A 25306-nucleotide genomic window follows, 5' to 3' on the forward strand; every position below is an offset into this window, starting at 1 on the left:
CCCAGCTGCCAAACTAACCCTGATTCAGATGACCATCCTACCCATGCTAGATTACGAAGACGTAATTTATAGGCAAGTAAGGGTGCTCTCGAGCGGCTAGATGTTCTTTACCATTCGGCCATCAGATTTGCCACCAATGCTCCTTATAGGACACATCACTCACTCTATAATCCTCAGTAAACTGGTAATCTCTGTATACCCGTTGCAAGACCCACTGATTGATGCTTATTTATAAAACCCTCTTAGGCCTCACTCCCCCCTATCTGAGATACCCACTGCAGCCCTCATCCTCCACATACAACACCCGTTCTGCCAGTCACATTCTGTTAAAGGTCCCCAAAGCACACACATCCATGGGTCACTCCTCTTTTCAGTTCGCTGCAGCTAGCCACTGGAACAAGCTGCAAAAAACACTCAAACTGGACAGTTTTATATCCATCTCTTCATTCAAAGACTCAATCATGGACATTCTTACTGACAGTTGTGGCTGCTTCGCGTGATGTATTGTTGTCTCTACCTTCTTGCCCTTTGTGCTGTTGTCTGTGTCTAGTAATGTTTGTACCATGTTGTGCTGCTGCCATGTTGTATTGCTACCATGTTGTTGTCATGTTGTGTTGCTGCCATGCTATGTTGTCTTGTCATGATGTGTGTTTTGTCCTATATTTATATTTTATTTTTAATCCCAGCCCCTATTCCTGCAGGAGGCCTTTTGCCTTTTGGTAGGCCATTATTGTAAATAAGAATTGGTTCTTAACTGACTTGCCTAGTTAAATAAAGGTTCAATAAAAATAATAAAAAATATAAAAAAGGCGTTGGCTAATGGGGATCCTAATAAATCAAATCAAAGAGGCTTGTGACTTGGAATACTTTGTGTTGCCATGCCAAGTATTCTGCTGCCTTTTTATGTATCCAGACAAAGGTTGAGTGTATATAGTGGGCATATTGGATTCCTAACATAATCTTGAGTACAGGGCATAAGTGCAGTACACAAATCAGAAACATTTCTCATTTAAAATGTGTACATACACTGAGTATACCAAACATTAGGAACACCTTCCTAATATTGAATCGTACCCCCTTTTGCCCTCAGAACAGCCTCAATTTGTCAGGGCATGGACTCTACAAGATGTCGAAAGCGTTCCACAGGGATGCTGGCCCATGTTGACTCCACAGTTGTGTATTTCTTTTAGGAGCTAAAAAACTGGCCAGACACTAAAGGCATCAGGGCAATGCACAGATGGGTGAGAGATGGGATTGGAGTGAGGCCCTACTCCAGGTAGTGTGTGCATAACTGTTCGACGTAACAGCATATTTATTAGCTTGAAAATGATATGCACATAATTATTAATACAAAACTGATTGTAATACAGCATTACACTTGTCTCTTGGAATATAAAATGATGTGCTCTACATGCAGTGCTTGACTTGGGCAGGAGCTCACTGGAGCTGAGTACCATCACCTCACATTTTCTACTGCTTGAGCTCCTGTTCCTCTTATAGAATATTAGCTCAAAATCAGTGAGCCCAAAACAAAGAAAATCTGTAAAATTGTAGAACACATATAAAGCCGCTGCAGGAATAGATATGAGTACTGTACTCTCATATCACTTGAACAAAAACAAAAAATCTTCCTGGAAACAATTTTATTACATCCAGTAGAGCAGTACAATACCTCACATTCAATTAGTCATGTCATTCACAATTTTACATGTAAATACAAAGTCTTGGAATGCTCAACCGGCTCTAGTATAAATAATACTCTTTAAATTCAGATCATGGATTTTTCACCTGATGAGACCAATATCCATAACATGTCCTAAAATCCTGGATCCCAGGAAATTGTTTGCCGAGTCTCAGTGTCTTCGTAGCACACCATTTCATCTCCCGGTCTGAACTCTATGTCCTGATCCACAGAGAGGCCACACTCCATCCCTGTCTTCACCACCTGGACATCATCTTTGTGGTGCTTCAGTGCTGTCAAGGAGCCTGCAGGAAATACAAGACATCACTTCACCATACGGAACATATTTTTCACTGAATCAAGAATAAGTATAGTTTAGATATGCTGATGCGCCTAAAAGGCTTCTATGGAATGAGGTGCTCATTTAGGTAAAATCCTATTTCATAAATGAAAAGGTTAGATAGTTAGATGTATTTGATCCTTTAAAACACAATACAACCACACATGTGGATAATGCTTTTAAAATCATTGAGGATGACAAAACAATTTTGCAAAACGTATTACCATCGTTGTCCTCTTAAATAAATGGCTCAAAAAATGTACAAACATAACATAGGCTACACAGTAGACCTAGCCTACTAGGCATACTTGGGTTACAGATCTAATAATAATTAATACATTTTGGAACTTGTATAGCGCTTTTCAAAGAATCTCTAATCTAAAAACAGACAAAAAATAGAAATGAGACTGAAAGTCCCTGAACAGTTCCTGAACTTCCTCAGCTACCTCTGGACACAGCATGCAATCCTTGGTGTAATACTTCCAAACTGTTTGGATTCCAATAATGTGGCTTTTTGTTTCATCTGTCTGGAAGTATTACACCTAACAAGCCCAAATATTGACTTTTCATCACGATCCTGCAAGTCTGAGAGTCCACAGGATATAGTGATCAAACCCTAGAGCAGCCAAAACCCCCCAAAAGACAACAAAATGCAACAGAAAAACACTTAAAAATAATACAAATATGTACAATATTTACAGAGCTCTCTACCTAGGCTACAGCGCCATGGCAACCATGGAACCGGAGGGGTTGGCATCTTTTCTTTTTTTATGTATTCAAAAGTATCAGCTAAATCTTGAACCTCAGTAAGAATCCCTGATGAGTGACATGCCCTTTAGCTATTTGGCATGGTAGTAGGTCTTCACACTATCTGGCTTACCCTCCCAGATGACGTCTCGGCCTCGGACCAGTCGGAACTTCATCTTTCTATCTAGCTGACCCTTCTGAACTCTACAGCCGGCAACGGACACCTTCTTCTTCCCCACAGTCACGTCAAACATGGCTAGGACAGACGCCTCTCCTGGAAAGAGAAGACGAAGAAGAATACTTTATTAATCCATACGAGACAGAAATTGGTCTTCTGCTGTACCTAAACCCTCCAATACGCAAACACACATTAGGTTGGAGAGGCTGGAGCAGAGGCCAGCCACAATGCAGTGCCCAATGAGCAGTTTAGGGGGTTAAGTTATTTGCTCAAGGAAGGCACCTGAGATCACTACCACCAGATTTTCTTTCCTCCCGTCAGCATTGGGATTCAAAACAGTAACCCAAACGGTGTGAGATGCAAACAATACATTAGGGTTTCTTGCACAGTCTATTCCCAGTTTTTGTGAAAATAAGACATTTATCCAGTTTGTTTTTAAACAGCATGCAAACCAGAAAACAAAGCAACTAACACCACCGATATAAAGGTATTCATTTTCCAACTGATTGCGGTCAAATAGACATCCTTGCATGATTCACTATTTCTTCTAAAATAAGTTGAAATGGGAAGAACTATGTTCGGTTTACAACTGCACAGGATCCCAAAAAATAACAGAAAATTAGATTTTTCAATTCAAAAGAACAAAATAAAAATGTCCTGAACTGAATTATTCAGAATTAAATTAATCTGGTTGGAGGCAAGTGATTCTTGTTAACTGTATAATTTACCTCACCTGTGTAAGTCGCAGGTGCCTACACGGTAAAAATAGCCATTTAACACGTTTTGAAAGAGAAAACTGAACATTCTGCTCCATTGCAAAAGTGCCAATATATTTGACCACAACTGCATGTCATTTTTGACAATTACTATGTCGTGTGTACGTTTATTGTTTCGACGTATCCCAGGACTCCCAAGAAAACACAGCCAATTGTTACCGAGTGGACTATCCTGATTTATTAAATGAATTCAATGAAAATACCACACACACCGATCACATTCTCCTTTACAGAAGGAGGGAGTTTCCTGCTCAGCTCGTCCTTTAGGTCATCGATGAGTTTGTAGATAACTTTGTGCATCTTTAGTATAATGCCTTTCTTAGTGGCCATCTGCTGAATGGACTTATCGACACCCACATTGAAGCCGTATATGGTGCCTGGTCATTGGAAGAAATAGCAAGTGTTACTATAACGATAAACAAAACATTTGTCAACATCAAATAAAAAAAATGTCATAAAACATTAGTTTACTAATAATAATGGTAAGACTTATTTTCATTTTCAAAAGTGTAAATAGGGGATATAATAAAACAGTAAAATAACAGTAAAGCAGACAGATCAAGGGGATACAAGAGCATTAAACAATGGAACAACGTGAGGAAACTTGAGGGAAATTATATTTAGATTATATTTAACTGGTTAAAATATAGCCCTTTACACTTGTAGCCGTAGACGGGTTGAAAATGGCACATCTGGGCACTGATAAGCGCCTAAATTGGAACGTAGTGGCTGTATAGTAAAATATGATAAATGACGTCAGAGCTCAGGTTCCGCTTCACAGCGCTGTATTGGTTTTGACTGACAGCCATTCTGAACATGAGCACTGCACCAGTTGTTTTCCCATCCCTCCCGCTAATTGGGCAACTTTTGGAAAACAAATATTACCACTGATGTCATACAAGCAAGCCAAACACCCGTGAGTCCAAATGCGCACTTCACATTTCCATATCATATATATTTATGATCACTATGTTTGATGTACAGTTACAAGTTTCCATGGCGTCATACCCTGGGTTGTTCTGAACAGAATGAGCTGGTTTGTTTATTGTGAAGAACATTTGCTGCGTAACACACACCTGAATGCACGCATGACTCCTATCTATGCGCACCAAAATTAGGATCTGTTTCTCTGAATTGCCTTGTGAAAGCCTAACACTAAGATCGTATTTTATAACTTAGCTAGTCAGGTTTGATTTCGGCGATTAAAAAAATTAAAAAAATGGGATTGTGTAAAAAGTAATTGTGTGACGGCAGGGATGCAGGGTTGTGTTCCAAACAAAACAACAAGTATGCTTGCTCTAGTTCTTCAATGGCACAGCTAGAAGAGCTAAAAAAAAAAAGCACCTTCTAGCTGAATACTCATGAAAGTGCATTGAAATTACTTAGGAACTCTGCACACTTTGGAGAAGTGTGTGGCCACTTGGAAACACCAGTTAGTCCTCTCACTCTAACCTTTGTCATTTTATTGTCTTATGTTGCACCTACTCCACAATTTAAATGAATATTCTTATTATGTTACTGAATGTATCCTGAGTATTTTCTGCTTTCGTTATTGGCAAATGCTGTGAAAAGTACAGTAAATGTAAAATACACATATAATCAACAGTGTAATGTTTGGATTCAGTCTTTGGTCAGGTGAACTGTTATGTCCTTAACTTTGGTCTAATAATTTCCCCATAATTGCCAAACTGTTCCCTTTCAATTGCTACCATGCTTATATCATTCATATGTATTCTATAAGAAACACTTCAATTTAGCCCTATCCATATAGGCTAATTCCCACAAGTGTAAAGGGTTAAAATCATTACAAAGAAAGTTCGCTGAAGTGAAAGTAAACCAGATGTGTTTTAAGTTTTGAGTATTGGAAAAAGTTGATGATAATAATGCTTAGTTAGAATGTACTCATGGGGCATACTACTATCGCATTGATGCTGGCATTGTATCCCTCTATTGAGACCAAACATCTCCCTTTTCAGTGACATGGTGTGATGTGTAGAGGATGCACCTGAGAAGGTCTCGGCCAGGTTGAGATCGTTCTCGGAGACATCTCCGATGCCAAAGTGGACCACCTCCATCTGGCACTGGTCATGCGCATCGTAGCTCTCCAAGATGTTCAGGATGGCCTCGACAGAGCCATCCACATCACCTGCAATGACAACAGACAAGTCGGCATGAAATGGCATATATTCATGGCATTATTTTGCTTTTTTTTTTAGATACATTTAGTTATTTTATGAACATAAATATTAAAATATTAATTTAATTAGGAGTATTTATTTCAAGATCAAACTATTCTGTTGTCTAGCCATGTCATTGAGTTATTCAGATGTATTCATTCATTTCCCTATTCATTTATCTATTAGTCTGTGGTACTCCACCTTTGACAATGAGTGGTAGAGAGAGCTCTTGGGACTCTAACTTCTCGCTGGGCCGCATGGCCATGAGCTTTTTGTTGGCCTTGTACAGAGCAGACTTCCTTTGCCTCCAGCTGAGGTGGGCCAGGGGCTCTCGCTCCTTCTTGTAGCTCTCTTGGTGCTCCCGTTGCTTTACCTCAATGGCTTGCATGTCCTCCTTCAGTTTGTCCTGTTCCTCCTGGTAGCACCGCCAGTCCACCACCTCCCTTGCTCTTTTCTATAGTTGAGTGGATAAAGACAGATAGAAAGGGGTAATATGGTGTTACACAACAGAAACAAGTAAACAGACAAGACAAAAATACACAGTACCAATCAAAAGGTTGGACACACCTACTCATTCCAGGGTTTTTATTTTTTACTATTTTCTACATTGTAGAATAGTAGTGAAGACATCCAAACTATGAAATAACGCATATGGAATCATGTAGTAACCAAAAAAGTGCTATTCTTCAAATAGCCACCCTTTGCTTTGCACACTCGTGGCATTCTCTCAACCAGCTTCATGAGGAATGCTTTTCCAACAGTCTTGAAGTAGTTCCCACATATGCTGAGCACTTGTTGGCTGCTTTTCCTTCACTCTGCGGTCCGACTCATCCCAAACCATCTCAAATTGTGGAGGCCAGGTCATCTGATGCAGCACTCCATCACTCTCCTTCTTGGTAAAATAGCCCTTACACAGCCTGGAGGTGTATTGGGTCATTGTCCTGTTGAAAAACAAATGATTGTCCCACTAAGCCCAAACCAGATGGGATGACGTATCGCTGCAGAATGCTGTGGTAGCCATGCTGGTTAAGTGTGCCTTGAATTCTAAATAAATCACAGAGTGTCACCAGCAAAGCACCCCCACACCATAACACCTCCTCCTCCATGCTTTATGGTGGGAAATACACATGTGGAGATCATCCGTTCACCCTTACACCGCGTCTCACAAAGCCACGGCGGTTGGAACCAAAAATCTCCAATTTGGACTCCAGACCAAAGGACAAATTTCCACTGGTCTAATGTCCATTGCTCGTGTTTCTTGGCCCAAGCAAGTCCTTTAGTAGTGGTTTCTTTGCAGCAATTCGACCATGAAGGCCTGATTCACACAGTCTCCTCTGAACAGTTGATGTTGAGATGTGTCTGTTTCTTGAACTCTGTGAAGCGTTTATTTGGGCTGCAATCCCTGAGGCTGGTAACTCTAATGAACTTATCCTCTGCAGCAGAGGTAACTATGGGCCTTCCATTCCTGTGGCGGTCCTCATGAGAGACAGTTTCATCATATAGCGCTTGATGGTTTTTGCGATTGTACTTGAAGAAACTTCTTGAAGTTCTTGAAATGTTCTGTATTGACTGACCTTCATGTCTTAAAGTAATGATGGACTGTCATTTCTCTTTGCTTATTTGAGCTGTTCTTGCCATAATATGGACATGGTATTTTACCAAATAGGGCTATCTTCTGTATACCCACCCTACCTTGTCACAACACAACTGATTGGCTCAAACGCACTAAGAAGGAAAGAAATTCCACAAATTAACTTTTAACAAGGCACACCTGTTAATTGAAATGCATTCCAGGTGACTACCTCATGAAGCTGGTTGAGAGAATGCTGTCAAGGCAAAGGGTGGCTATTTGAAGAATCTCAAATATAACATATATTCTGATTTGTTTAACACTTTTTTGGTTACTACATGATTCCATATGTGTTATTTCATAGTTGTGATGTCTTCACTATTATTCTACAATGTAAAAAAAATTTAAAATAAAGAAAAACCTTTGAATGAGTAGGTGTGTCCAAACTTTTGACTGATAGTGTAACTCAGAGCCCAACAGTGACTATGGGCTGAGATATGCATGCAAAACTTCATTCAAAATCAATTAATGAAGTCTAAATTTGGGCATTACCAGTAATCAGTAAGGAAAGACAATGTTGTATCAGAGTATGATGGCTAGTCTTATGTTTTATGCTACTGTGTGCAGAGGAAACATCAACATTACACGGTGATAAACTAAACGTAGTTGAATGCACTAACTAAGGCAGAAAGAAAAAGCAGTTACGCGGCATATCTAAAACTAGCGAATTAGATTGAGATTAATTTCTCTCCCTAGCCAGCCGGCTAACGTCAGTTTACCGGCGAAAAAATCATGCAAATCACTTGTTGTTGTGACAGCGAAGTATGTTAATAACGACACGTGAAACTGATGAAACCGTTTATTGAAACGACCAAAAAGTGTCAGTAGTTTGCTTAGGCTAATTACATGGGAGAACACTACGTCTGTACTCTACTCTGGGGCATGGTCACGCTAAGCCACGCCTCGCCGTGTGTATCTATAGTGCACCTGTGACTGCCAATAGAGCACGGTTTGGAACGCTGCTTGTCCAATCAGCATCCAAACAAGCAGTTTTAGAACTGACATTAGCGTTATTAAACAATCTTCACTGCAAATTGAAGGGTGAGTAGTCAACACAAGGATTGATTTGGCTAGCTGCATACGTGACATGTCAACAATGCATGATATTGGATCGTGGCTGAAGGCAATTAATGAATCCGATAAGGCCTATTCCTACTCTACTACTCCTCACTCTCATAAATAAATAAAACGTCCAGATATTGCTTTGAGGCTGGGTTGTATGACTACCAAACTCGAAGTTGGCTGAATCACATACAGACTTTAGAATTCCTTCAGTCTTGTAATAATGCAATATATATGTCACCTCAAACTTAATCTCGGCAACCCATATCCAAAATCTTGCCGAAACGCTGGCTACTGGATAAGGTTCTGGGGGAGAGGTACACCGGAACAATTGTTTCTCATTATCCCTCACACCTCACAGTCCTGGGACAGACGTTACATTTATTTTATGTCTGTCCACGAGAGATTACCTCAGACTCGACTTCCAGGATCTCCTCACCGGCAGAGGGGAGCTCCTTCCACCCCACTATCTCCACAGCAGTGCTCGGCCCAGCTTCCTTCACTGTGCAGTTGTTCTCGTCAAACAAGAAGCGCACCTTGGCCCATGTCTTCCCTGCCACCAGAGTGCAGCCCTTTTTTAGCGTGCCTCGCTGGACAATTGCTGTCGTAACTGGCCTGCAAAACAGGACATCATTTGTAAAAACAAATTTGTAAGCAGCATCTTATTGAACTGACATGCATTTAAAGATTTAAAAAATGTTTACCAAGGCTACATTTGACAATATAATGCTTTTAGATTGTGATTTTGTGTGAATCTTGGCAGTTTTGTAACCCGATTAAATCAAGCTAGAAGGCTTGGTGCCACCATTCCTACAACCAAATGCTAAGATCGTGCTCTCATCCGTGGCTGTGCCATGGGGAGACCCACCCCTTGCCCTTATCGGAACGGCTCTCGATAATGGTGCCTTCCACTAGGCCTGTCGGGTCGCCCTTTAGCTCCATCACCTCCGCCAGGGTCACCGTGGCCTCTGCCAGCTCCAGCAGATTGTCCCCCTATGGAATCATATGGTTGTTGTGTTTAATTTCAAGGCTTTGGCATGCTGCCCTGACTTGCACTTGCCTACAGCGACTTGCACAAATAGATGAATTAGGCCGGGGCCAGAGAGTTTTTATCCGCCAGTTTTAATCCTCATTTACCAACTTTAGACAACTACTGATGGACAGAAACAGACAGTGACAAATGCATAATATGCACATTACAGGAACGACTTAGGTGGGCAGTAGTGCTTGTATTAAGGCTGGACCATGTTTGTGGGACTATCCCAACCACCAAGTTTAAACAAGGGGAGGAATCCAATTAACAAAACAAAATATATACATATATTAGGCTTGCTAAATGTCTGATATTTTGTTTCCCACCTGGTAATAAATGAGGACAACAATGGAAATGAGTCAAAATTGTATATACTCAATGACATATTGATGATGTCATAATATATTAAAAAGTAAACCTCCTTCCTATGGATGAGGAACTCACCTTCAGGGCAGACACGTGGATAGCCTGAACCTCTCCTCCATACTCCTCACATACCACATCATGGGATAGTAGTTCCTGTTTCACACGAGCTGGGTCAGCTTGATGCTTGTCACACTTGTTCACTGCCACAATGATTGGCACTGCAGATACACCAAAACCCCCCCCACAATTTTCCTATTCAATATCAAATATAAAATCGCAATATGCAACAACTTCAAAGATTTCATTGAGTTACAGTTCATATAAGGAAATCAGACAATTGAAATGAATTCATTAGGCCCTAATCTATGGATTTTACATGACTGGAAATAAAGATATGCAGCTGTTGGTCACAGATACCTTTAAAAAAAGGTAGGGGTGTGGATCAGAAAACCATTCAGTATCTGGTGTGACCACCATTTGCCTCATGCAGCGCAACATCTCCTTCACATAGAGTTGATCAGGCTGTTGATTGTGGCGTGTGGAATATTGTCCCACTCCTCTTCAATGGCTGTGTGAAGTTGCTGGATATTGGCGGGAACTGGAACACGCTGTCGTACACGTCGATCAAGAGCATCCCAAACATGCTCAATGGGTGACATATCTGGTGAGTATGCAGGTCATGGAAGAACTGGGACATTTTCAGCTTCTAGGAATTGTGTACAGATCCTTGCGACATGGGGATGTGCATCATTCTACTGAAACATGAGGTGATGGTGGCGGATGAATGGGACGACAATGGGCCTCAGGATCTCGTTACGGTATCTCTGTGCATTCAAATTGCCATCGATAAAATGCAATTGTGTTCATTGTCCGTAGCTTATGCCTGCCCATACCATAACCCCCACTGCCACCATGGGACACTCTTTTCACAACATTGACATCAGCAATCCGCTCGCCCACACGACCCCATACACATGGTCTGCGCTTGTGAGGCCGGTCGGACGTACTGCCAAATTCTCTAAAACGATGTTGGAGGCGGCTTATGGTAGAGAAATGCACATTCAATTATCTTTTAACAGCTCTGATGGACATCCCTGCAGTCAGCATGCCAATTGCAAGCTCCCTCAAAACTTGAGACATCTGTGACATTGTGTTGTGTGACAAAATTGCACATTTTAGAGTAGCATGTTATTGTCCCCAGCACAAGGTGCACCTGTGTAATGAACATGCTGTTTAATCAGCTTCTTGATATGCCACACCTGTCAGGTGGTTGGATTATCTTGGCAAAGAAGAAATGCTCACTAACAGGGATGTAAACAAAGTTGTGCACAAAATCTGAGAGAAATAGGTTTTTTGTGTGTATGGAACATTTCTGGGATCTTTTATTTCAGCTCATGAAACATGGGACAAACTTAACATGTTGCAGTTATATTTTTGTTCAGTGTATATAGATTTAAAGTGAACAGCGGGAAAATGTGTTGTACATGATGCTATCGCCAGCTGCAGTTTGGATTGAATGCCATCAAGTTACAGTTAGGATTATTTAATCTATAAAAACATATTGTGCACTGCGAGGGCATGTCCCTCAAAGATGTCGCCCAAAATGTGTTATAGCCGCAGAGAAATGCCAACATGAAATATGACAGTACCTTGGGCTTTTTTGGCATGTAGGATGGATTCAATCGTCTGCTTCATGACCCCGTCATCTGCAGCAACAACCAGGATGACAATGTCTGTGGCCAAAGCTCCACGGGCCCTCATGGCGGAGAAGGCTGCGTGCCCTGGGGTGTCCAAGAACGTGATCTTTTCCCCCGAAGGAAGTTGAACTGCAGAGAGAAATCAGGATGGAACCTGTTGAAATCTGTGAAGCTAAATCGAACCACACTGAGAAATTTGGTGTATTCAAAATATGTATTGCTATGGGGCATCATGGCATTTGGAAAAAGTCAAGGGGTCTGAATACTTTTATGTAAAATAGAAACAGGACACTTAGGACGTGAGAAGATACCCATTAACAATGTTCAAATGGTTTTGTTCTCGATCATAGCACTGGTATAAAGCTGATAATGTAAGTCCAGCCTTTAATGATCTGCATCGACAGGTGGTCTCAAGCCTCAAGCAAAGTGGATATGGGGACAGGTCTGAGGGGAGCTGCCGGTGTTAATCAACGTTTTCATACAATATTAATATGATTCATTCAGCTAGACTCTGTAAGATTCACTACTGCTAGCAGCTAGTTTTACGATCACCAAACATTTCACTAAAATGTGCAGTTCCATAAAACGTTTAATCAAACCTCAAGCAAATTTGCGTGGATGACAAAACAACACTTCTTGTGAAGTCTGTGTTTCCCTACCCAGGAAGGCCCCAATGTGTTGGGTGATGCCCCCTGCTTCCCCTGCAGCCACCTGGCTCTTCCTAAGGCTGTCCAGCAGAGTGGTCTTCCCGTGATCTACGTGGCCCATAATGGTGACGACAGGAGGACGAGACACCAGGACGGCCGGATCTGGTGGAGCTCTAGAATAAACATTGATTTACATTCAGATTCAACTTCTGTTTCTTTTTTGTATGTTCATTAATGTGAAAAGAAAAAACTATAAATATATATATATTTTTAAGTTCATATTCAGGTGGTATAACTTGGGTTTGAGTTTGAGCTTAAATGGGAATGTCAATACCTAACGCCTACAGAGGGCCACAAACCAATTTTAAAGGGGTTTTGTTTTGAAATGTCCAACATTTTGCAGATGGCGTCGGGGCCTCTGTCAACCAAAATACTTTATTAACCACACTTTTTTTTTTACTGGTGTAATTTCAAAGTCTAACAGTCAGGTGACAAGACAAGCGAAGAGGTCCTCTACCTTCTCTGAGTGTCTTTGTTCACACGCTCTTTGGACTCCACCAGCTTGGCCCACTTGTACTTCATCCCAGACCTCTTCACAACCTCCTTGATCCACTGCTCCTCCAGAACAGAGTGGGGCTCTATGGAATCCAGGTCCACTGAGGTGTTGAGCAGAGCCTCAAAAACATGATCTATGGAATAAATGGTACGCTGTTCAAATCAGTACTACACATCAGACCTGGGTTGTATTCATTAGTGTGCACAACGTAGCGAAACGTTTTGGAATGGAAAACGAAAACAAGCATTTCTTATTGGACAAGTTGAATCATCTTGGAACACACTCAATACTTCATACCATAATTCAGTCAAATAAATAACGACTTTAAAGAATATGGAATGATTCTACATTAAATGAATCAGCCTTACCAAAGTCTTTGTTCATGGCTTGAGCCAGTGCAGACACCGTCATCCTCTGCATTATTTCTACTTCCTGTTTCTCCTGCTTCGGTTTGACTTTCTGAACTTTACCAGGGCCTTTACCCTAGAAAAAAAAGACACGATTAAGAAAACCTTAAATCGATCTAAAAGCAAAGACCACTAAACCACCGCAGGCCACATGATCTCTATTTTCAATTAAGGTCATGGCCTATTCCATTTTTTAAAATTTGCATTTACAGTGGATTCGAAAAGTATTCAGACCCCTTGACTTTTTCCAAATGTTGTTACGTTACAGCCTTATTCTAAAATGAATTATATTCTACACACAATACCCCATAATGACAAAGCAAAAACAGGTTTTTAGAAAATTTTGCAAATGTATTAAAAATAAAACTTAAATATTACATTTACATAAGTATTCAGACCCTGTGGCAGCCTCAAGTCTTCTTGGGTATGACGCTACAAGCTTGGCACACCTGTATTTGGGGAGTTTCTCCCATTTTCTGCAGATCCTCTCGAGCTCTGTCAGGTTGGATGGGGAGCGTCGCTGCACAGCTATTTTCAGGTCTCTCCAGAGATGTTCAATTGGGTTCAAGTCTGGGTTCTGGCTGGGCCACTCAAGGACATTCAGAGACTTGTCCCGAAGCCACTCCTGTCTTGTCTTGGCTGTGTGCTTAGGGTTGTGGTCCTGTTGGAAGGTGAACCTTCGCCCCCAGTCTGAGGTCCTGAGTGCTCTGGAGCGGGTTTTCATCAAGGATCTCTCTGTATTTTGCTCCGTTCATCTTTCCATTGATCCGGACTAGTCTCCCTGCCGCTAAAAAACATCCCCACAGCACGATGCTGCCACCACCATGCTTCACCGTAGGGATGGTGCCAGGTTTCCTCCAGACGTGACGCTTGGCATTCAGGCCAAAGAGTTCAATCTTGGTTTCATCAGACCAGAGAATCTTGTTTCTCATGGTTTGAGAGTCCTTTATGTAACTTTTGGCAAACTCCAAGTGGGCTGCCATATGCCTTTTACTGAGGAGTGGCTTCCGTCTGGCCACTCTACCAAAGGCCTGATTGGTTGAGTGCTGCAGAGATGGTTGTCCTTCTGGAAGGTTCTCCCATCTCCACAGAGGAACTCTGGAGCTCAGTCAGAGTGAACATTGGGTTCTTGGTCACCTCCCTGACCAAGACCCTTCTCCCACGATTGCTCAGTTTGGCTGGGCAGCCAGCTCTAGGAAGAGTCTTGGTGGTTCCAAACTTCTTCCATTTAAGAATGATGCAGGCCACTGTGTTCTTGGGGACCTTCAATGCTGCAGAAATGTTTTGGTACCCTTCCTCAGATCTATGCCTCAACACAATCCTGTCTTGGAGCTCTACGGACAATTCCTTCGACCTCAAGGCTTGGTTTTGCTCCAACATGCAACTGTGGGACCGTATATAGACAGGTGTGTGCCTTCCAAAATCATGTCCAAGCAATTTAATTTACTATAGGTGGACTCCAATCAAGTTGTAGAAACATCTCAAGGATGATCAATGGAAACAGGATGCACCTGAGCTCTATTTCGAGTCTCATAGCAAAGGGTCTGAATACTTATGTAAATAAGGTATCTGTTTTTTATTTTTAATACATTTGCAAACATTTCTAAAAACCTGTTTTCACTTTGTCATTATGGGGTATTGTGTGTACATTGATGAAGATGTTTTATTTATTTAATCCATTTTAGAATAAGGCTTTAACATAACAAAATGTGGAAAAAGTCAAGGGGTCTGAATACTTTTTGTTTTTCTTAAACTCAAAGCATGCCCCTGCGTCTTACCTGCTTAGTAGCAAGGCATCTGGCATGGTGGCAGGTCAGTGGAGGTGCAGGAGTGCAAGCTGAAGCAAATATGGGGAAAGGGAGGTAATTGGCAACCAGTGTAGGGTCGGTATGGGTTATCAGTCTCACCCTCCTTACCAGGGACGTCGCCCGATTCATCTCAGTGCTAAAAAAAACAACAGAATTGTTAATTTCATTTCACATTGGCATCTGCATTCGTGCTGTACAGTATGTTGACTACGGGGCTCTGCGACCACCGTTTGCTATGCGGTTTGCTAGCAATGTCATGAAAAGGGGCATGAGGGTCCCCACATTTCCCACACCGAATAGCCTGAAGCCACAGGGCTCTTCTCGCAGCCTCCATTTCCCTACGTGGGAAACCGTAGGTCGGGACTTTTTACCTGGTTACATTGAAAAATACAGCATTTTTTTGGCATGTTTTGTTATTTCTGTATAAGATAAAAATCAACACGAAGTTGGTTATTTTACAATGGAGGTGATTTAAGCAATAAGGCCCGAGGGGGTGTGGTATATGGCCAATATACCACGACTAAGGGCTGTTCTTATGCACGACGCAACGCGGAGTGCCGGGATACAGCCCTTAGCCATATACCACGAACCCCCGAGGTGCCTTATTGCTATTATAAACTGGTTACCAATATAATTAGAGCAGTAAAATATATATATATATATATATTACATGTTTTGCCATTCAGCCAATCAGCATTCAGGGCTCGAACTACCCAGTTTATAATTGGAAATAATGTTTGTTTTTCCCCAACTTGTTGTCAAAGGGAATTCTTTATTATTACATGAATATCAACTGGGCATACAGGCTGACACTGCCATTCCATAATGGCAGCAGTGGCTACTGTTAGCTAACATGAGGACGAAAGGGGCAGTTTTCCGGGAAAATTTGCAGTATTTCAAACTTCGATGGAGCAGTGTGGATAAAGGTCAAATTTGAAGTATAGTGGCAATCACATCCCTGCATTGAGGTATGTTTCCCGACCCATATCTCGCACTGCCCCCACTATCTTAATGTAACCATGATTGGGTTCAGCTCAGTGTAAACAAGTTTAACGGTAGGGTCGGTATCTTCTGGGAAACTCATTAGCACATTTAGTTTTCAAGGAATAAATAACATATTAAAAAATTTAGAGTTAGGATTATAAAATCGAGTTCCAGGTTGTCTTTATTACAGTCAGGCTACAGAGATTATCAGAACGCCTGAAGACACCAGAAAAAAAGACAACCTGGAACGCAAGACGTGGTTGACCTTAGCACAGGTTGTGTTGTTGCACCCACTTCAAAGAGGATGGAAATGGGAAACTTGGACCGGGTTATCTGGCAAATCAAACCTTGATTGACGCCCCATCGGCCTCGCTTTTACAAAATTGTGCTGTTACACTGCAGTTATTGTGTCCAACAGAGACGGCAAAGATGGTTGTCAAACTTGTGGCGACAGTATCCAATACACTACAGTTCACTGCACTCGACTTCATGGTAAATTAGTTAACCCTAACTGGAGTCATTTGGGGGGAGTTAGCTAGCTAGCTAGATGCCATGCTCTTGTGTAGCTAGCTACCTACTAGCAATATCACAAAAAATCAGAGGAACTCACCTTGTGATTTAGGCAACCCTGTTTCACCTCATTGTGAATGTAGTTTTCAGTGCTATAAGCATGACACGTTCAGCTATATCAAACATCCATTTCAACCCCTCACAGTCCGCGGCCATGACAGGTATCCCAGCAAGCATTTCGACAGTGTATTGACCATAGAGATAGATAGAGGACTTACCGTTATATCTGTGCTATTATAGTGTCTTTGACAACATGGGCAGCGCCATTGAGCCTACAACCCATAGGAATTCCCACCCAGTTGAGTACTTTTTTACTACTTTAAAATGGCGGAAGCAAGGTGCCCGCCCATGCTAAAACAGCATTTTAGACACTAGAGGCCTCTATAATTCTCTATGGTATCGACGAGCGGAATGGGCGAAGCAAGAGGGCTGACTCCGCCCCTAAATCTTTCCGCGCTAGAAGCAGACCAAGTGGGATTTTTTGTATAGTGTCGAACTTGGTCAATATAAAATGTAATTGCTAATTTTCTATGTGAGGCGTATTTGATCGAAAGAAGTTTCGTAATGTTCAGGTTGTTACGAATGTACAGATATTAGTGGCATCCCGGCAACTTGGAGAAAAAGGCGTGCCTATTGTTCACATGCATATATGCCCTCTCATTGGCTAGAAGGTTCCCTTCTGCCTTCTGCCTTTGCGGACATTTATTCCCATTGTTAGAGCAGACAGTCCAATATCTTGTCAATATATAAATACATAGATAATCTTTGGTATCGCTCTTCTCGGTAGTGTCAGGTCAATGTTTGTGTTCCAATGGAAAGGGTCTGCAATTCGTCTTTTTTTTTTTCAGTTGAGCTGTCAATCTCTGAGATAACTTCGGAAAAAAAGACAACTTTTTACAGATGTGTTATTACAACTACAGTCTGCAACATGTCAGAAAAGTATATTTTTATAAATTGGATTTGAGTGTTTGTACATTTTATATATAGACATATTTTCAGATTTTTTTAAAATTAAGCAAATACCATGTTTACAATTACAATTGTAAATGTCAGTCAAGTGACTCATAAGTCAAAATTGTCAGCGCAAAGACCTACTGTTAGTGACATTGAAAGGGGCAATCTGGTGCTGTTAGCCTACATCCACTACTTCCTCATCAGAGTAATCTGTCATGAGTAGGGTCATAAAATTACAGTGACCTTCCCAAAATGTGGAAGATTCCCAGAGCAATCAGGAGGAAATAAGCAGGAAATCCTCCAACCAGGATTTTTGGAAAACCTGAGAATTTTGGGAAAGCTACCAGAATTTTGCAACCCTAGTCATGAGAATAATCAGAGGCTCTTGGCCTCCAGTTGGCCTTAGTGATGCCTCTATGTTGAGATTTGGGAAATTGATTGGTAATCCCCAGCATATTCTATTTATTTACTTATTCAGCATTAAAGTCTACATTTCAGCCCCAAACACAACCTTAACCATTTGAAGACTATACACATTTTACATAGAAATGTACAAAAGCATTGCAGAGGAAACCCCATAGGTAACACAAGTACGGTACAAACCCATAGCTAGCACAAGTACAGTATGTTGAATGGTTATCAGAATATTTGTGTAATAGCACCCCCCTCAGTGCATTGCAACATCCATTAGTGTTATACCACCATCAGGGACAACAAAACACCAAGGTCCAGTAAACAACAAGTTTGCCTTTGATTACATTTACTGTTGAATGATGGGACTCATTTCTTCTCTATCCCACACTTTACTCATCCTATTTCTTTCTCAGGTCAGGGACGTCAGAATATTTTAAAGAGAGAGACATCCATATACCTCTCCATCTTCTTTTCCTCATCTTTCTCTCTTTTTTCCAAAAGGATCCCTCTTCTTCTCCAGCATCTCTTTCTCAAGACTGTTGTTTTTCTACTCCACTGACTATCCTCTTCTCCAACTCTCTATCCTTTTCCCCTAACCTTTGTCTCTCCTCCTCCATTTTCTCACTCACCTCCTTTTCTTTCCTGTCCATTTCCTCCTTTCTCTCATCCAATTCCTGGTTCGCCGTCTTCATCTCCTTTCTGACCACCATTTTTCTCTCCTCCAACTCTTTCTCCTTTATGTCCAAATTATCCCTCTTCTTCTCCAGCATCTCTTTCTGAAGGCTGTTGTTTTTATCTCCACTGCCTCTATCTTCTTGTTCAACTATCCTTTTGTTCAAACCTTTCCTTATCCACCTCTCTCTCTCTCCCTCACCACCTCCTTCTCTTTCTTATCTAGCTCCTCCTTCTTATCCAATTCCTTGTTCACCATCTTCATCTCCTGTGGACACAGAGTTACAATGGACATGCACATACACCACACACACACACTCTCTCTCTTTCTCTCTCTCTCTCTCTCTCTCTCTCTCTCTCTCTCTCTCTCTCTCTCTCTCTCTCTCTCTCTCTCTCTCTCTCTCTCTCTCTCTCTCTCTCTCTCTCTCTCTCTCTCTCTCTCTCTCTCTCTCTCTCTCTCTTCAGAAAAGGCCCACTGCAAGGTTCACTTTCTTACTTGCTATCACTTTGCTCACAAGTCTCATACTAAATATACCAAGATATCAGGAATGATGATAGGCTTTTGCTCCTGATCAGTGGTTCTCAAACTCCTCCTCGGGGACCCCCAGAAGTTTCACAATTTTGCTGTAGCCCTGAACTAGCTCACCTGATTCACCTAATCAAGGGCTTGATAATTAGTTGACAAGTTGAATCAGCTCTAGAATAGATCAAATACATGGAACGGCTGGGGGTCCCTGAGGAGAGGTTTGAGAACCCTGTAGTTGGTCAACCACAGACCAATCAAAACACTGTCAGACAAATGTGATAAATAATTACAATTACTGTAGAAAAATAAATTAAAGTACAGAGAAAGAAAATACAACCTCTCTTTCCGTTGATGTACAATTCCCTTTCTCCCTCTTGAGTCTTCACGTGTTTGGCCTCCATCTCTGCAGTTATGTTGTCTTTGACTCTCTCTCCATCTCTCTTTTCCACTCCTCTCTTTCTGTCTTCCTCTCTCTCTCTTTCTATTCAATTCAATTCAATTTCAATTTAAGGGCTTTATTTGCATGGGAAACGTATGTTAACATTGCCAAAGCAAGTGAAGTAGATAGTAAACAAAAGTCAAATTAACAATAAATATTAACAGTAAACATTACACTCAGAAGTTCCAAAAGAATAAAGACATTTCAAATGTCATATTATGTATATATACAGTGTTGTAACAATGTGCAAATAGTTAAAGTAAAAATGGGAAAATAAATGAACATAAATATGGGTTGTATTTACAGTGGTGTTTGTTCTTCACTGGTTGCCCTTTTCTTGTGGCAACGGGTCACAAATCTTGCTGCTATGATGGCACACTGTGGTATTTCACCCAGTAGATAAGGGAGTTTATTAAAATTGTTTTCGAATTCTTTGTGGATCTCTGTAATCTGAGGGAAACATTTGGCAGGAGGTTAGGAAGTGCATCTCAGTTTCCACCTCATATTGTGGGCAGTGCGCACATAGCCTGTCTTCTCTTGAGAGACAGGTCTGGCTACGGCGACCTTTCTCAATAGCAAGGCTATGCTCACTGAGTCTGTACATAGTCAAAGCTTTCCTTAAGTTTGGGTCAGTCACAGTGGTCAAGTATTCTGCTACTGTGTACTCTCTGTTTAGGGCCAAATAGCATTCTAGTTTGCTCTGTTTTTTTGTTAATTCTTTCCAATGTGTCAAGTAATTCTCTTTTTGTTTTCTCATGATTTGGTTGGGTCTAATTGTGTTGTTGTTGTTGTCCTGGGGCTCTGTGGGGTCTGTTTGTGTTTATGAACAGAGCCCCAGGACCAGCTTACTTAGGGGACTCTTCTCCAAGTTCATCTCTCTGTAGGTGATGGCTTTGTTATGGAAGGTTTGGGAATCGCTTCCTTTTAAGTGTTTATAGAATTTAACGGCTCAGCGGGTATCGGCCTAATTCTGCTCTGCATGCATTATTTGGTCTTTTTTGTTGTACACTGAGGATATTTTTGCATGCAATTTGGTGTTTGTCCCATTTTGTGAATTCTTGGTTGGTGAGCGGACCCCAGACCTCACAACCATAAAGGGCAATGGGTTCTATAACTGATTCAAGTATTTTTAGCCAGATCCTAATTGGTATGTCGAATTTAATATTCCTTTTGATGGCATAGAAGGCCCTTCTTGCCTTGTCTCTCAGATCGTTCACAGCTTTGTGGAAGTTACCTGTGGCGCTGATGTTTAGGCCAAGGTATGTATAGTTTTTCCATGGCCCTGACCATTCTGCTCATCTTTGGTTGTTGGATGGTGTGGGCTGACTGTGGGACAGCTGCCTCCTACCTCACCTTGGCTTTGGTCACACTCCTCGCTCTGTTCATCTTCCATTTCACCTTCTCTCTCTCTCCTTTCGAAGCTCTTTCTCCTTCATTTCCAAATCCTTACTCTTTTTCTTCAGCATCTTTTTTTTCTTCTCAATCTCTCTCCTCCTCCACCTTCTCTCTCCCCCGCACCACCTCCTCTTTCCTCTCTACCTCCTCCTTCCTATTACACAATGTCTCGTTTGCAGCCTTCATCTCGTTTCTGTGCACCATTTCTCTCTCCTCCAACTCTTTCTCTCTCATTTCCAAATGATTTATCTTCTGTTCTACCTCATCACATCTTGCAGGTGTTATTCTTCACCTCTGCAGCTACACTCGTCTTGGCGCTCTCTATCGCTCTCTCCATCTCCCTCTTCCAACCCTCTCTCTCTGCTTTCCTCTCTCTCTCCATGTCTTCTCTCTTTGCCTTACTTTCCCTTTCCACTCTATCCATCTATCTATCTATTCTGCTCATCTTCCTGATCTTGACTCCACTAACAAGGACATCCTGTCACACACACACACACACACACACACACACACACACACACACACACACACACACACACACACACACACACACACACACACACACACACACACACACACACACACACACACACACACACACACACACACACACACACACACACACACACACACACACACAGTTCAAATTACACACACACAATATCAGATTAGGCCCACTGGGCCTCTCGAGTGGCACAGCTGTCTAAGGCACTGCATCGCAGTGCTAGAGGCATTACTACAGAACTGGGTTCATTCCCGGGCTGTGCCACAATCGGCCGTGGCCGGGAGTCCCATAGGACGGCGCACAATTGGCCTATATACATTTTACGGACACAGTATTTTTTACATTAGTTATCTTTTTTTATTTGTTTTTAGTCCCACCCTTCAGCTACCCACAAACCTTCCCTTCTATATCTGAAAAACACCCAGTTTTGATTTCTAATTGCCATATATTTTTTAACCGTCTTGTAATGTTTAACAAAAGTTCAGAACCTTTCTATTCTCATAGTTTCTACAGGTTGTAAATTAAGTATTATTATATTATTGATTGATTGACTATGGCTTTTCAAGTCACCCAGCAGTGCTATTTGCAGAGTTAGCTCCAGATTAATGTTGCAATTCTTCAGCCATTCCTGAACCTGCGACCAAAAACAAGCTACATATGGGCAGTACCAAAACAAGTAAGTGATCTAATGATTCTGTCGTCGCAGCAAAATCTGCAGAGCTGGGATGGTTGTATCCCACATATACATAACATTATATTGGTTGCAAGAATTTTGTATAATAATTTAAATAGAAAAGTTTTGAATCCGTCGTTGTTTTGTGTATCAGTTTATAAACCATGTGCCATGAAATCAGCACATCGAAAATCTCTTCCCAACTACGTTGCAACCTGTGTGGCGTAACTGTCAATTATTTAATCCTTAAATGAAACTGTTATACTTTTTTATTCATCACCATTTTCTTTAACCAGTTTTGGTCTTTAAGGTAGGGCCGACAGACAAGCTCCTTACCTTCTCCCCCTTCCACTTGCCTCTTCCATTTTTGTGGTAATGCTGCAATCAGTCGGTTGTAATTTTGGATAGAGTATATATTTTTGTTAACTGCATGTGTGACAGCGGATGTCTTTGTAACCAGAGAATCTTGAAGCCTCTGTCACCCGACCTGCTATCACTCTGTTTGCGCACGCCACGGGTAACCATTAATCGTACCATGAGCAATAAAGCTTTATTAACAACATACAACATAAAATGGAATGTTCAATCAAATTATAGTCATTTCCATTTTTGCATGCTTCCCATTCGCACCAAGTCATTTTGTCCAGGCATTTGTAAGAGTCTTGACCGAGGCCTTGATGGTTAGTAACGGTTGCTAAAGTACACGATTGAACAATCGCTGTTCAGGTCGGGTTTGGTGAAGGGTTAATTGGCTATCTGCTCCTGATTTATCAGTAATTTGGTTGACTAAAGATTAAATCTAGAGTCTGGGATATGGGAATATGTAAAATGACCATTTCAATTATTGAAATAGGCCAACTGATTGATTCTTGAATAATATAACTGTCACGCCCTGACTCAGGGGACTCTTATATGTCTTTGTTGTGTATGTTCTATGTTGTATTATCTAGTATGTGTATTTCTATGTTCACCGGTGTGGTTCCCAATCAGAGGCAGCTGTCGCTCGTTGTCTCTGATTGGGGACCATACTTAGGCAGCCTATTGGCACTGTGTAGTTGTGGGATCTTGTTCCGGTTAAGGTTAGTTGTGTATTCTACCTTAGGACTTCACGTTTCGTTTCATTTATTGTTTTGTCATTGTGTTTATTAAGTTAAATAAACATGTACGTATATCACGCTGCGCCTTGGTCTGACCCGTCATTAAACGAACGTGACAATAACATACACTCACAGGCCAGTTCATTACGAAAACCCATCTAGTACCGGGTCGGACCCCACTTTGCCTCCAGAACAGCCTGAATTCTTTGGGGCATTCTACAAGGTGTCGGAAACATTCTATAGGGATGTTGGTCCATGCTGACGCGATGGCATCATGCAGTTGCTGCAGATTGGACGGCAGTACATTCATGCTGTGAACAGCCAGTTCCATCTCATCCCAAAGATGCTCTATTGGGTTGAGGTCTGGGGACTGTGCAGGCCACTCAAGTAAACTGAACTCGTTGTCATGTTCAATGCAATGTTTTTCCACTCCTCAATTGTCCAATGTTGATGATCACGCGTGCCAAATTGAGCCGCTTCTTCTTGTTTTTAGCTGATAGGAGTGGAACCCGGTGTGGTCGTCTGCTGCAATAGCCCATCCGTGACAAGAATCTACGAGTTGTGCGTTCCGAGATGCCGTTCTGCACACCCCTGTTGTACTGCGCCGTTATTTGTTTGTTTGTGACCCCCCTGTTTGGTTGAACAATTCTTGCCATTCTCCTTCGACCTCTCTCATCAACTAGCTGTTTTCACCCACAGGACTGCAGCTAACTGGATGTTTTTTGTTTGTCGTACCAGTCTCTGTAAACCCTAGATACTGTCGTGCGTGAAAAGCCCAGGAGGGCGGCTGTTTCTGAGATACTGGATCCAGCACGCCTGGCACAACGTTTAGGTCACTCGTTTTGCCCATTCTAAAGTTCAATCGAAAAGTAACTGAATCCCTTGATGCCTGTGTGGTGTCGAGACAACGATGCTGATATGCTGTGTAGACAAGGAATCCGCTGACACTGTACTTGATTATAAAGGTTTATTATATCAAAGGTTCCAGCATCAATTTACAGATTTCTGCAGAAATCCGGAGAACAACTAACCCAATCTAAAAATGATTATTCTCCCAGTCCTTTGTTCAAACATGGTATTTATCCTATGTAACATAATATGGGTGTTTTGAATAGACCAATCCCTGGCTTCCACATATCCAAGTCTCCTCTGTTTCAGGGGGCCCCTATAGTAATGCTTTCCAGATGTTTCAGCAAGGCAAAGTAAAGTTCATCTAACACACCATTTGCAAACATCAGCCAAAATTATAAACTGTTCAGATACTACACCTGCTTTATATAAAACAAGCCACAGCCACGTGACTCACTGTCAGTAGGAGCGATCCACTTTCATGAACCGGGTGGTGTACCTAATAAACTGGCCGGTGATTGTATATAGGGCCCTGTTTCGGTTAATCATGTCACATGACCCAGATTTTTACCTTTATTTAAAGCTTTTTCATCAAACTATCTCCTTTTCTTTTTATGTCAGATGGTCCAGCACCATCCTCAGACAATTGCTTACATTTTTGGTCTAATTCCCATTTCTGGAAAAGGTAATGTGAGATGCTTAACCAAAACACAGTGCCCTACTTATACATGCTTCCAAACAAGAATGTATAGCTTCCAAATATGTTAAAACATGTCATGGATGACATGGACTGTCTACACATTTGAGGTGTTACACCCATTGCTCAGCGGAATTCCAAAACAGATTTAACGTTAGCAAAATGAATCAAATGATTCCAGCTTCACGATAGAACGAAACATATGGCAAACTCACAGAGTAAAGACATAGTCCAACTTGTCTAAATGATTCAGGGTTGATCTTGTGAAAAACAAAATCACCACTTGAGGGGAATATAAAATAAATAATATCTATTGAATAAATTGTCAACAAAAAGTAATGTGAAAACAAAACTGCAGAAAAGGTTGCTGATGAGTACATTTATGTTGCTCTGCTCAAAGTGTCCAACAGACTGAGAGACAATTCA

General features: G+C 41.5%; 1 protein-coding gene across 2 annotated transcripts; it reads right to left on the bottom strand.

Annotated features, from left to right (window-relative positions):
* Positions 1-1277: 1277 nt before the first annotated feature.
* LOC311113532 (translation initiation factor IF-2, mitochondrial-like) lies at positions 1278-16827 on the bottom strand. Of its 2 annotated transcripts, none has more exons than XM_084156777.1 (14): positions 16700-16827; positions 15076-15241; positions 13259-13373; positions 12852-13023; positions 12347-12507; positions 11640-11816; positions 10069-10208; positions 9460-9584; positions 9002-9206; positions 6101-6353; positions 5728-5868; positions 3935-4099; positions 2902-3042; positions 1278-1986 (listed from the first exon to the last, which is right to left on the bottom strand). In XM_084156777.1, the coding sequence occupies exons 2-14, from the start codon at positions 15232-15234 to the stop codon at positions 1817-1819; spliced, it is 2124 nt and encodes a 707-aa protein (XP_084012903.1). In that variant the 5' UTR covers positions 15235-15241; positions 16700-16827; the 3' UTR covers positions 1278-1816. The 2 variants fall into 2 exon arrangements, with proteins under 2 accessions (XP_084012903.1, XP_084012902.1); XM_084156776.1 differs by lacking the exon at positions 16700-16827 and adding an exon at positions 16437-16679.
* Positions 16828-25306: the final 8479 nt, after the last annotated feature.

This window comes from Coregonus lavaretus (genome assembly GCF_964263955.1).
Source record: "Coregonus lavaretus genome assembly, chromosome: 40".
Classification (NCBI taxonomy): domain Eukaryota; kingdom Metazoa; phylum Chordata; class Actinopteri; order Salmoniformes; family Salmonidae; genus Coregonus; species Coregonus lavaretus.